A 14,034-nucleotide genomic window follows, 5' to 3' on the forward strand; every position below is an offset into this window, starting at 1 on the left:
GCTGAGGCTGAGTGTAACAAAAATGGAGCATGAAGACTCACCTAAAAGTAAAGCCAGGGCCCTCCCAAATTTTTAGGATTATCCCAAAAATCTTGCTTAAGCAACTGGCTCTGGTGAGCATATAAACCAGACATTCCCTGAAAATATCGGACCTACTTACTTAACTGGAACTTGGAGATAAGTTTAATTCCAGTCATCCTAATGTCTAAAACCTCCTTCCAACTCACTGTGGAAAGGTGGCTTTGGCTAGACTCAATAGAAATGGGTGCCTTGGTTTACCAGTTCAAAATACGACATGCAAGTTCCAGTTTTAATACTAACACATCCCTTTCAAAATGTCTTCATGATCTTATTTGGCAGTCCCTCATAGCTTTATTATTTTCCTCATATAACAATCAGACTGACTTAAAATGACCCTTGAGGGACAGGGAAATAAGAGCAGTACAGTTTCCTAGACTAGAGCACTGGATATTCAACCAGAAATTAAGGAGGCTCTGAATTGTAACTCTTTCAAGCCGAAGAATAAGCAGTATGAAATTTTTAAATAGCTTTGGTAAGTCATCAGCAAGTATCAGAATGCAGGATTGGGTCTAGGATTAAAGTCTTTAAACTTAAACCTGACTTATTTCCTTTAGTTAACTTCAGTGGGGTTACCTCTGGCCTATTCTGAGCAAAGATGCCAATAAATTGGTCTGGTGATGGCTTATGTCCTTTATGTAAGAGACAGGATCCCAGGTACTCTGCTCGATCAGACACCTGCAAGAGAGACAGACAGAGAGGAAAAAATACGGAAGTCAAGACCCGAAAGAGGCCAAATTAGCTTAGGATACTATATTCACAAAGGAATTTAAACCATGGGCCTAACTTACCTGTTTGTAGGACAGCCATCTGTAGGGCTGGTTTGGTTTTCTATATCCCAAGCAGGGACCATTGTCTAAAAATATAACATTAAAAGAAAGTCAATTCCAGTTGTGACTCCTTTGGACCAGAGAAAATAAAAGGAATAAGAAGAGTCAAGACACAAAGGATAAGCCAGCATGAATTTGAGCTTATGTGCCTAGGTAATTAAAGGCAGGAAGTACTTAGTTCTCAAAGGCAGAGAATCTTATAAACTAAACTTAAAATATTTAGGGAATGCTACAAAACAAGGATGGTTCAGTGTTGAATATGTGACCTCCATGGTAATATAGGCATTCAGAGATGGCTGTTGATATGGACTAGCCTATGTCACATGGCCAAGTAATAGCCTACAAGTAAACACAAATAGCCGGTAAACAATAATCTTGGGTTGAACTTCCCTATAATAAGTGTACACTCATAAAAATACAGAAAAATAAAATGTAGATCATCAATCTTATCACACAGATACCATTATTAACATTGATGTTTCCTTCCTTTGCATGGATCTAGAGTTATGTTCATTCCACATATTCACTGGGCCATCGAGAAAGTCATGATGCTTTTTTGCATAGAAAAACATGGAAAAATATGTCATGACTTTCCCAAAAACCTAATAGAATGAATATAATAATTTGGTATCCTGCTTCCTGCCTAATTAGATATAACTATTCCTGTGTGATTATTTCTTCTCTATGAGATTGCAGTGGCCAATCAATGAAGGGCTGATTCTACTGTATTTGACTTTAGCTAATTGTAGAATTTGGTAAAAAAGGGAAAGTCATGAAACATTGTTTGCATAGTAAAACAGAAAAGTACACCATGACTTTGCCGACAATCTAATAGATAGTTTCCAAGTTTGACAACTTAAATAATGAAACAGTAAGTACTTCCAAGTTGATAATGCCATATTTTTAACATTTTCTTGAAAAAGAGTCCCTAAAATGAAATAAGTGGGTTGGGAAGGAAGGAAGGCCTGAACAGCCAGGCTTTTGATGCTGAGCATTGCACTGCTCAATAGCGTACTTGTGACAATTTACTCTTCTCCCATCAGTAGCATATCACATTTTATCACTCTCTCATAGATAGTTGTGTCTTTTAAAAATGTCTTTTGGTCTGATGGTTTTTAGAACTTATTATTTTAGTCTAAGTTTCTTTTTTTTCGGGGGAGAGGTTTTTGCTACAAGGTGCGGACGCTCGCCAGAGAGACAGAGAGAGATAGAGAGACAGAAAGTGAGAAATCACCCCCCATGGGGGATGGCCACGCTGCAATCCCTTCTCCTCCATTCTCCTCTTGGGATCTTGGGCATGTAGGCACACGTGCCCAGTGTGAGTTTAAGCCACCGGGTCTAGGACTTGAACCACAGTTGACTACATGGGAGTTCAGCGGCATAGCCATTATGCTAACTGCTGGTCCCAGTCTAAGTTTCTTTAAAAGCTAATAAAGTAGGACCTTTTTCCTTATTCATTAGGTTTCTTTTACTCTCATAAATCATCTGTTCATGTACACTCCCACTTACATGGGCATATCTTCTAAATTACCAAGGCTCATCAAGAATTACATGAACATACACACATACCTGCGTATACACAAACATTTGTCTTCAATGTTTTTTCAACGTGTGTTTTACATTCCATAACAGACAAACTATACTTCTGAACATCTGAACTATTGAGCTTATTTAAAATTAAAATATATCTAGGAACACCCATATACCAGAGTAAATAGTTATTTTGGCTCTTAATGCTAAACCATGGAAGTTGTGATATTAGGCTAAGTGACTGAGAAGTCCACATATCTAAGCCAAAATGCAGCTGAGTTATAAATAGGAAAGCAGAAGAGAAGGAAATTTTATAAGAAGATCTAGCCAAATTGGCAAGAGGAATTAAAGTCTTGCCAAAAGGAAGTTTTCTGAAAGTGTTACTAAGAATTCAGAGGCAGATAAGTGAACTTCTAGACCAAGTGATGGAAGAACAGCAGGAAAGAGACAGCTACTCTGATCAAAGAGATATTAAAATAAATGAGAAGACCATCCACAGGAAATTTTAGTACTTCTTCTTTCTGTTGAAACAGCTACATGAAAACTCAAGAAGTCAAGTGTCAGATTATAATTTTCCCTGAAGCTTTGTCAGTGGGTCAGAGGTATATGCCTCTGGTGGTTTGCCAATGAGATTGCTTACACTAACATTAATTACAAATGATAGCTACCATTTATTAATGCTTACTTCACTCAAGGTACATCAATCTCATTTGACCTTCCTAATATTATTATTCTCATTTTATTAAAAATTATTAAGATGTGGACACTTCTTCAAGCTCATCCAATAAGTGATAGACATAGTGAATGTGGAAGATACTATACTATATCTTATTTCCTATTAAAATGCTAACAGAGGACTGTGGCCAAGAAACAAGTAAAATAATTGGCTTTAAGGGGCAGCAACTCAGATCTCATTAAATTCTGCTCCCTCATAATTGGCAGTCTATTAACCAAATGCTGATCAGGCAACAACCTAGTCTTTTATTTTTTTTTTAGAGTTTTTTGCTACAGGGCACGTGCGCTCACCAGACAGAGAGAGACAGAGAGACAGAAAGCGAGAAATCACCCCCAGGGGGGATGGCCACGCTGCAATCCCTTCTCCTCCTTTCTCCTCTCAGGATCTTGGGCATGCACGCACACGCGCTCGGCGTGAGTTTTAAGCCACCGGGTCCAGGACACGAACTGTGGTCGACTACGTGGGAGTCCAGCAACATAGCCATTATGCTAACTGCTGGTCCCAGGCAACAACCTAGTTTTTGATTAACTTATTCAGCTTAGATCTCATTTTGTCTTAAAATGTAGCCATCTACAAAGTGATCTACCCATTAACAACTTCCTGACAACATTGCTATCCTAAGCTAAATAGAGTTCAAACTCTGATATGCAGAATCATCAGAAAGCTTTGTTAAGAATACAAATCTTTGGCCCACCTCTGTGATCTAATTGTTAAGGCAGCCAGATCCCAAATGACTGTTGGTTCAAATCCCATACCTGGTGGCTTAAGAAACACACTGGCCAGGTGCATGTGCATGTGTGCCCAAAATCCCCAAAGGAGCGGAGAGCTGTGGGAGAAGGGATTGCAGTGTGACCATTCTCTATGGGTTGAGGGTTTGCTTTTCTGTGGGGGTGGTAGTGAGCATTTTCTTTTCTTTCTCTCTTTCCGTCTCTTTCTCTCTCTGGCAAGTGTAAGCACCCTCTAGAAAAAAATAAGTGAAACTTCCTGGGAAATTTTAGTTTTCATCATCTGATATTCTGAGTCAGTGAAACAAAGGTGGAATCAGAGGATACATATTTTAGACATCATCCACAGAAGATTCTCATCATTGACATTTGCTGGATGGATGGGTTAAAACGACATATTAGGGATGATATATTTAACTCCAGATAGGACTCAAAGTGTTATTTTTCTATAGAAGTTGCCAAGACAGGTTTCTCATGCCTGCTTACATGAGAAGCCATTTTAACCTTACTGCTTTAGTTTCAACTTTATAGTAAAAAAAAAAAAAATCCTAAATAAAATATCTTATGTGCCTCATATCACATGCTAAATGACTTGTTTCTAATCACAATAACAACACATGCTAAATGAAGGAAACTTCCACAAACAGAAAATCCCAAAGGAAATTCTATTGTATTAACTATATGCTATTTTTAGTTGCCAGAAAAGTAAAGAAATTAATGTTTGGTTGATTTTCTGTGTGTTATTTGCATGGAAGTCTAAACAAATTCCGATATGGGGCCAGAAATACTAAGTACAGGGCTTCAGATAGTTTTCTATATAATAAACCTTTCAGGGTCTGGAGAGTAACTACTTTTATAAAGCTCTTGAGAACTGACCTAAACAGAACAATCTAGTCAAACAGACAAACTTAGATTTCACTGTCAGCTCGAATATTTTCTATTTCTATGTCCCTGAACCTATAGGTATCCACTTCCTTATCTGTAAAACTGGAAGTGGTAATAACTAATACTCAGGGTTCAGAAATATTAAGTAAATAATATATTCACAGTATCTATTACATAGTTAGCACTTGGGAGAGTTGGTGATTAATATCATCATATTTAGTAACAGAAGGGAAGAGAGGAAAAAGGAAGTCACATGGGCAGAAGGGAAGAGAGAAATAAAAAGTCACATAGACAAACCTGGACAGAATGTCAACCAAAAGAAAAACGTGTATATAGAGAGATCTATAAACCAATTGATTTTGAAAAGAATCTTCTGAGTGTAGAGTTGTTTTCAGTGATATAAGATATAAATATCAAGATTTGTTTACTCCAAATGAACTTATTAAAGTCCATCTGATGGTGTTTCTAAGAAAGTCCAAAGTTAATTCTTTCTGCGATAATAAGAGTGGAAGCATGGACCAGTGAAGTATGGCAGTGAAGTCAAGAACAAGGTAAGAAGTCAGAAATCCTGACTGTTAGTCCTGGCTCAGATTCTCTATCTATAAATGTAGGAAATTGCATTTATGAAAAATATCTATGCTGGCCTCATAGCACAGCAGTTAGGTACTGATCATAGAGAGCCAGATCCCACATGGTTGCCCAGTGTTTGAGTCCTGACCCTGACTTACTTGAAAAACACACCCCGAGAGGATAGAGAATTGAAGGAAAAAGGATTATGGCATGACCAGCCAGTAGTAACATATTAGGTCATTGTTCTTCTGGCAAGTATCTTGGAAGGTGCTTTCTCTCTCTCTCATACATGTATACATATGTGCCCCCAGCTTAAAAATATATATATATATATATTTTTTTTCCTAAGTAAATGTAATATACTATCAATATTAAGTTAATCAAAATGCTTTCCTACAATTTATTTATTTATTTATTGATTGATTGATTGATTGTTACAGTGTACATGCAGTCACTGGGAAGAGAGAAAGAATATGATAAATCATCCCCCCCAGAGGGATGGCCATACCGCAATCCTTTCTCCACCCTCCTCTCGGGATTTTGGGCATGTATGCACATGCATCTGGTGTAATTTTTAAGCCGCTGTGTCTGGGACTCAAATTGTACTGTTGGCCACATGGGATCTAGCTGCCTTAACTTCCAGATCATCTGCTGGTCCTACACAATATTATGTAATTGATTTTTAATGACAACTTGGCTGAGAATTCTTGTGTTATGTAAGGAACAGATTGAGAGAAGCAGAGTGGTTTACACAATTACACAGCTGGGAATGAAAGAAGTGGATTTCAAATCCAAGTCTGTCTGATGCTGTTTCCTGCATTCACCCTGATGTTGTGCTAATGTTCCCTCTACTTTGTGTACTGCAGTTCTACTCAGCCATGACATTTAAATAGCTGGAGTTTTAGAAGTGAGATAGCAAAGAAGAGATGTATATCAGACCCCACCTTAGTCTTCTTACAGGCAAGGCCACAGTACCAAGCTTACCAGACACAGCAAATCCTCTTTGGAAAATTTCATACACTGTCTTGGCATCTGAGAAGTAGTAACGTATTAGGTCATTGTTCTTCTGGCATGCACCCTTCCGTGCTCCTCCCTAAGACACAAGACTAAGTTTAGGCCAAGTCCAAGTCTCTCCCCACCCTTACTAAAATCTTTATGGGTTCAGTTGAAAGGAACACAAATGTAGATTTTTGAATAACAAGGAAAACATTGCTGTAACTTCAATCAGTTTTTAAAACCTTCAAATTATAGTTCACATCATAGAAATTTTGAAAAATATAAAAATTTAAAGAAGACATAAGACAATTTGATCTGTAATCCCACCACCAGAGATTGTCACAGTTATGTTTTTGGTAACTCCTAGCATACATGTGTATAAACAGGTTAAGCATCCCTAGTCCAAAAATCTAAAATCTAAAACATTCCAAAATCCAAAACTTTTTGAGCTCCAACAAGATGCCATGAGGTGGATAATTCCACATCTGACCTCATCTGATGAGTTACAATCAGAATGCTGCAATACAAAAATATTGTCTAAAATTACCTTCAGGCCATAATGTAAAAGGAATATATGAAACAAATTTTGTGATCAAATTGGGTCTCATCTCCAAAATATCACATTATGTACGTGCAAATATTCAAAGATGTGGAAATACCCAAAATAATTTAGTGCCAAACATTTCAGATAAGGGACACTCAACCTATATGTATACAGAGGAGAGATTAAATGTGTCATTTTATGTATTTTTTTTAAAATCATATTAAGTTTAACAGCTACTAAATGACCATTATGTATTCCAGGTACTGTGAAAATAATGTTGATATGAGCAAAGACACAATAGCTGCCCTTGAGCACCTCATAAACCAGCGTTTGGGTGTGTGGGAAGGTGAAGAGAGAAAAGCCAGCAAACACTATAATGCACATGCTTCAGTAAAATGAAATACATTATTTGGAAACAAATGAAGCGAACAGTCCTGTATTCAGTAGAATAATTGCAGAGAAGAAGTAATATTTCAATAGAGACTTTGAAGATAAATAGGAATTACCAAAAAGATATGATTTGGGTAGGAAAGAACAAAGAACAACAATTCAGAGGGAATGAGCGGTCTAAACAAAGCAAGGAGGCAAGAAAACACATTGCAGAGCCAGGTAGGCAACCAGGAATAAGGTCTCTGACCAGAGGGAGCAGTGGGAGATGGAGGAGCACACTCGGGGATGGGCCCTACAGCTGTAATGGAGGCTGCAGGCATGGTCTAATTCTCAGGAAAAGTCATCTGAAGAGGAATGGTATCAATTAATTAAGCATTCAAAAATGTAAATTACAAGTACAGATAAGGGCTATAAAAGTATAAGGGTAACTTGAGGCTGTAACAAAGGATCTGACTTAGTCTAGCACATCATGGAACATTTCTATACAATGTCACATTAAGGCAAATTATCAAAAATAATGTGGTATTATCTGTCAAAGATAATTATTCAACTGTACTAGGGAGAAATGTTCACCTGTTGAAATATCCATTTTGTAAGCCAAATAATGTGATTGAATGTAAATAAAATGAAATAAAAAAAGGAAACTAAAGAAATTACAGCAAAAAAAAAATTAAATAAATGAGCCCAATAAAGAAGATATATAGGATGAAAGAGATATTTAACAATACAATGAGAACTACAGTTAATAAATAAATAAATAAAATAAAAGTCTTTGTCTAGTGAAGGAGACAGGGCCTTATCTGTTTACATGCATGGGGAAAAGAAGGAAGAATCAAAGACGATTCAGATTCTTAACTAGACAACAGAGGAATAAAAAGAGATACGTTTAACTGGCTAGAACAGGAAAGGGTGTGTGTGTGTGTGTGTGTGTGTGTGTGTGTGTAGGGAGAGGATCCACAGTAGAGATTTACAGAGCTTGAGTTGCTTGAGTATTATCACTGAGGTCAGAGCTAAAATTTCAGATTAGGGTGCACAATCTTTAGGGAATTTTCAAGTCGTAAGAGAGGAGGCATTTTCAACTGTGAGGATTTACAGTAGGGAATGACAGACTACAATCTATGGCCCACTCTTCTTTGTTGTTATTTGTCTGTTTGAGGTTTTTTTTAAAGAATTATTTTATTTAACTTTATTTAATTAATTTTAGTTTGACTAGAGAGGGAGAGGGAGAGAGGGAGAAAGAAAGTGAGAAAGCAAGCTGCCAGGTCCAGGACTTGAACCATGGTCAGCCACATGGGAGTCTAGTGCCCTTAATCACCATGCCACCTGCCAACCTGTTTTGTTTTGTTTTTAAGAGATATTTATTTTTAAACTATGGGCAAGTGTGCTTACTGGAGAGACAAAGAGAAACAGACAGAAAGGGAGAAATGGGCGTGACCATGCCCCAATCCCTTCTCCTCCAGCCTCCTCTCAGGATCTTGGGCATACATGCACATGTGCCCAACATGAGTTTTAAGCCACCAGGTCCAGGACTTAAACCACAGTAGACTATGTGAGATTTTTTTTTTTCCCCTATAGGATGTATGTGCTTGCTGGAAAGAAACAGATACAAAAGAGAGAGAAAGTGAGAAATCACCTCACAGGGAGGATGGTCATGCTACAGTCCCTTTTCCTCCATGCTCCTCTTGGGATTTTGGGCATACACGCATACACGCCCAGCATGTTGCCATCTGCTTTTATAAATAAAGCTGTACTGGAACACTGCCATGCTCATTTGTTTACAGAGTGTCTGGTACTTTCATTCTCCAACAATGGCTTTGAATAGCTGGTGAAGAGCCCACCTGATCTGCAAAACCTTAACCATGTTACTATCTGACCTTTACAGAAGAAGTTTGCTAATCCTCACTTCAGAGTAATCAATAGATGCTGAAAATGAAACCCTAGGATGAGAAGAAGAAAGAACCTAAGTGACAAAGAAAGCCTGTCTTGGAGTTAGGAAGAAATCTCATTGAAAGATATTATAAAACACAAAAGGAGGAGTTTCAAGAAAGAAGTCTCAAGTCAATTGAGAGAAAAGTTAAGAAATTATAGAATTTGGAAGTTAGATGATAAATGGCCCGGGGCACTTTGGAAGAGAGAAGGTGGTAGGAAACTCCACAGATTGAAATTCAGAATCAAAAATCAACAGACTAGTCTTAGAGAACTTTGGTAGGAGGGCTGGTCCTATAGCCTGGTCATAAAGGCATGGAAAACTATGGTTCCAATCCATGAAAATCATGGTAGGCACATGTATGTGCATGCACAGAACCCAGGCAGGATGGAGAAATGGAGCAGAAAGGAGTGTGGAGTAGGGAGTGGTTCATTACCATGCAGCTCTGAGGGATACCATGCAGCACTCCCCCTCTGTCTGGCAAGTGCATTTGCCCTTTGGCAATTAAAACACACTTTAATGAGAAAGGGGAGGATTGAGAGCAGATAGTGACATAAATCACCATAATAACAAGATGCCAGTGAAGAAATTGAACATGCAAAAGGACCAAAAGAGGGTGGGGGGAGAGTGGAGGTAACTTTGAATAAGATTCCTGAGCAGATAAAAAAAGATTATAAATGAACAGAAAGGGGTTAGCCTGCAAAGAAAGATGAAAAAGATGAAGATATTCATGGAAGGAGAAGGAAAGAAAGATGGAGAGAACATGCTTAGAACTTTCAGTTTGCTCAGAGATGCAGGAATTGAAGTAGTTTGCTGAAAGTCAGGGGAATAAGCCCAGTTCAACTTCGGTCAGTTTTTAGAAGAGTCAGTAATAGCTCAGAGCTAGAATTTAACTCAAGAAAATGACTTCTTTCTTTTAAAGTTTACCTAGTCAATTTATTTCTTTGCCATCTGCTTTTATAAATAAAGCTGTACTGGAACACTGCCATGCTCATTTGTTTACAGAGTGTCTGGTACTTTCATTCTCCAACAATGGCTTTGAATAGCTGGTGAAGAGCCCACCTGATCTGCAAAACCTTAACCATGTTACTATCTGACCTTTACAGAAGAAGTTTGCTAATCCTCACTTCAGAGTAATCAATAGATGCTGAAAATGAAACCCTAGGATGAGAAGAAGAAAGAACCTAAGTGACAAAGAAAGCCTGTCTTGGAGTTAGGAAGAAATCTCATTGAAAGATATTATAAAACACAAAAGGAGGAGTTTCAAGAAAGAAGTCTCAAGTCAATTGAGAGAAAAGTTAAGAAATTATAGAATTTGGAAGTTAGATGATAAATGGCCCGGGGCACTTTGGAAGAGAGAAGGTGGTAGGAAACTCCACAGATTGAAATTCAGAATCAAAAATCAACAGACTAGTCTTAGAGAACTTTGGTAGGAGGGCTGGTCCTATAGCCTGGTCATAAAGGCATGGAAAACTATGGTTCCAATCCATGAAAATCATGGTAGGCACATGTATGTGCATGCACAGAACCCAGGCAGGATGGAGAAATGGAGCAGAAAGGAGTGTGGAGTAGGGAGTGGTTCATTACCATGCAGCTCTGAGGGATACCATGCAGCACTCCCCCTCTGTCTGGCAAGTGCATTTGCCCTTTGGCAATTAAAACACACTTTAATGAGAAAGGGGAGGATTGAGAGCAGATAGTGACATAAATCACCATAATAACAAGATGCCAGTGAAGAAATTGAACATGCAAAAGGACCAAAAGAGGGTGGGGGGAGAGTGGAGGTAACTTTGAATAAGATTCCTGAGCAGATAAAAAAAGATTATAAATGAACAGAAAGGGGTTAGCCTGCAAAGAAAGATGAAAAAGATGAAGATATTCATGGAAGGAGAAGGAAAGAAAGATGGAGAGAACATGCTTAGAACTTTCAGTTTGCTCAGAGATGCAGGAATTGAAGTAGTTTGCTGAAAGTCAGGGGAATAAGCCCAGTTCAACTTCGGTCAGTTTTTAGAAGAGTCAGTAATAGCTCAGAGCTAGAATTTAACTCAAGAAAATGACTTCTTTCTTTTAAAGTTTACCTAGTCAATTTATTTCTTCCATGAGAGAGAGAGAACCTAAGTGACAAAGCAAGAGAGAAAAAGAAAGAGACAAGCACCCTCCATAGGGTCTTCACACATGGTCCACCCTCTAGCCCCAGTCAGCGCAGATCATGGGCATACTGTGCCTCATATGTGTACAGGGAGGTCTCAGGACATGAATCTGGGACCTTGCTATGTGGGTCCAGAATTATGGAGCATTACATTACCTCTGTACTACCACACAGCTGGCTCTCAAGAAAATAACTTCTTTATTCTCAGACATTGATTGGGTAGCTCATTGAGAAAGCTCTCCTTTCCCCAAAGTATGACCCTATCATCTAGATCATGGATCTGCAAACTTTTTCTAAAAAGGCTAAATATTCCAGGCATTGTAGAACATATTTGACTTGCCCCTTTTCCTTCCTTCCTTATTTTCTTCTTTCTTTCCTTTCTTCTTCCTCCCTTTTCTATCTCTTTAAAGACATAGAGAAATGCTAATTGCACAAAAAAGGGGAATTTTGCTTTTGGGCTGTAGCTTATCACCTCCTGATGTAGATTAATGAGATCATAAGACCTAACTGTGATTTAATTTTTATTACAAAGGAGAAAGTGACAGTATTAGAAGTTTAAATTTGTAGATAGTCTATTGATAGGTAACTGAAAAGATTTACAAGAAGACTTCAAAAAGTTTATGGAAAAATGGAATTACAGTATGAGGAGTTTTTTAGGTGCCCCAAAAATACAGAAATTCTCATGTTGTTTTCTTATAATGCACATTTTCCATGAACTTTCTGAAGACCCTTTGTACCTTCCCAACCCCTTTTGTGAGTTAACCCCAGATTTCGAATTACAGTTTGTATCCAATCAAGGTTGATAAACTAAAAGGATGACTGGTAAGTTACCTCAATTCCAATAGACTGGTTGTTCAGGTCAGTAATAGGTAAGACTGGCTGAGGTCTGTTAATTAGCCACAGGAAGATAGCAGCTCCAAATGTCAGGATGAAGATCAGTGCCGGGGTTGGAAGTGGGGAAAATAAGAAGTTAAAGATAAAAAGCATCTTTGTGAATAGCAGCAGGAAATTCAGACCTTAAAAAAATGGAAAAGAAAAAAAAAAAGAGAAAGGAAAAGTTAGAAGAAATGGCCATGTTTTTTTTTTTGTTTTTTTCTGAATAGTGCCACTTTAGAGAAGGACACACTCACATACATATACACACATGCCTTCAAACCCTCCAAATAGAGTTGAACCTCTCTAGCAACTGAATTTTTTTCCACTGCTTACCTTAGCAATGTTGAAAATAGAATACATTCTCCACCCTTGCTACTTGACCGCCCTCACACAAGCCGGAAAGCATCAAAGGAAACAGGTTAATCATTTCCCAGATAATTTTGAGAAACAGCTTCCCTTTAATTTCTGGTCCACAAAACCTAAAGGAAGGCCTGTGGGACCTAACATAAGCTGGTAGTCAGAGGAGAATGTACCAGAAAGCTTCCCCTACCTAGGCAGGGTAAGGGTTGGGAAGGACTCTTTTGGCTGGATTTCTCCTACATAAACTAAAAAGAAAAGGGGACTCTGTAGAGGTGACACCACAAGCTTTAGAAACCATTTTGCACAAAAGACATTCCCTGGCCAGATATGCCTGTCTCATTGCTATCTTTCTGGAGCATCAGAAGATTTCAGAGATCCACTGCATTACAGCTTGTTATGTTCAATGTTCTCTCCCCTGGGGATTCCAGAGGAAACATTTTTCCATGAGACAGTCATAGCCACATACCCAGAGAGGATGCTAGAGAATGGGCCCAGTACAAGTGAATATTCAAGATTCAGGCCAAGAAGAGATGTCAAGGGGCTACAAGCAACAGAGCCTTCCCTCAACCTAACTCTTTAACTTTCCAGCTACCTTTAGCTTCTGGCTATGCTATTAGGAAAGACTACTTTTGTGACTGGTCCAGGGAGCATAACCTTGCTGAAGTCATCTTTCCCAACTGTTACCTCACAACTATTACACTTGATAAAGATAATACCAGCAAAAATATGAGTATTGACTGTATAGTAGGCATTGGGTGGGGTGTTTACATGGTTCCTTTAATACAAGCAATGCCGTGAAGAAGTGTTTCACACAGAGAAAATGAAGCGCCCAGGATACAGAGACTAGTCCAAGTTTACATGCCATTTCCCATTACTGATTCTATTAAAATTTGCAAACCACAACACTTTGTTTTCTTGTAGATTCTAGTCACAGAGTTCAAGGAGACTCAATTTGTCTGTCACCTCACAGGTAACAGCCAATGAAGTTCAGAGTGTGCATTCTTCAAAGTTTACTGCAATGCCTGACAGATCAGTATTTCAGAGATGAGGCCAAACATTCCCACTCAAAGTCAGAAGAGCAAAGTGAACCCAATAAAGAGTTTTATCAGATCAAGATCACAGCTGCCTTTGGAGCTTTAGGGCAACTGCCATTGGCTGGTATCTGGAACCTCCTCCATTAAGGGAAACACTTCATTGTGGTCTAATAAAGGCTGCAACATGTAGAAATTTTGTGTGGGGGCAGGAACAGTAACAAGAAACCCCGAGTCACTCTTCATGTTTTTCTGCCCCTTAATTGGTTATTACCTGACTTTGGAGTTGTTCCTTTCCATTTTATAGAGGAAAACTGAATTTCCAGAGACTGGTCTGATAGTTCCCAACTCCTTGTTTCCTTCCACATTGCATTTAGGGAAAGCAAAAGAAGAGAAAACGAAAACAA

The 14,034-nt window shown here is 38.4% G+C and overlaps 1 protein-coding gene across 7 annotated transcripts in view; it reads right to left on the reverse strand.

Moving 5' to 3' along the window:
* ACSL5 (acyl-CoA synthetase long chain family member 5) overlaps positions 1-14,034 on the reverse strand; it is a 61,557-nt gene that overhangs the window by 22,829 nt on the left and 24,694 nt on the right. For 4 of the 7 annotated variants that reach the window (XM_006153927.3, XM_027773989.1, XM_006153926.3 and 1 more), the window contains 4 exons: positions 12,192-12,376; positions 6,339-6,447; positions 870-934; positions 655-756 (listed from right to left, as the gene is read on the reverse strand). In XM_006153927.3, coding sequence (XP_006153989.1) covers positions 655-756; positions 870-934; positions 6,339-6,447; positions 12,192-12,347 — 432 coding nt within the window. In that variant the 5' untranslated portion in view covers positions 12,348-12,376. Of the gene's footprint in view, positions 1-654; positions 757-869; positions 935-6,338; positions 6,448-12,191; positions 12,377-13,901; positions 13,987-14,034 lie in introns of all 7 variants that reach the window. The other 3 variants (XM_006153936.3, XM_027773990.1, XM_006153934.3) reach the window with 2 other exon arrangements.

This window comes from Tupaia chinensis, unplaced genomic scaffold (genome assembly GCF_000334495.1).
Source record: "Tupaia chinensis unplaced genomic scaffold, TupChi_1.0 Scaffold000392_1, whole genome shotgun sequence".
NCBI classification, from domain to species: Eukaryota; Metazoa; Chordata; class Mammalia; order Scandentia; family Tupaiidae; genus Tupaia; species Tupaia belangeri.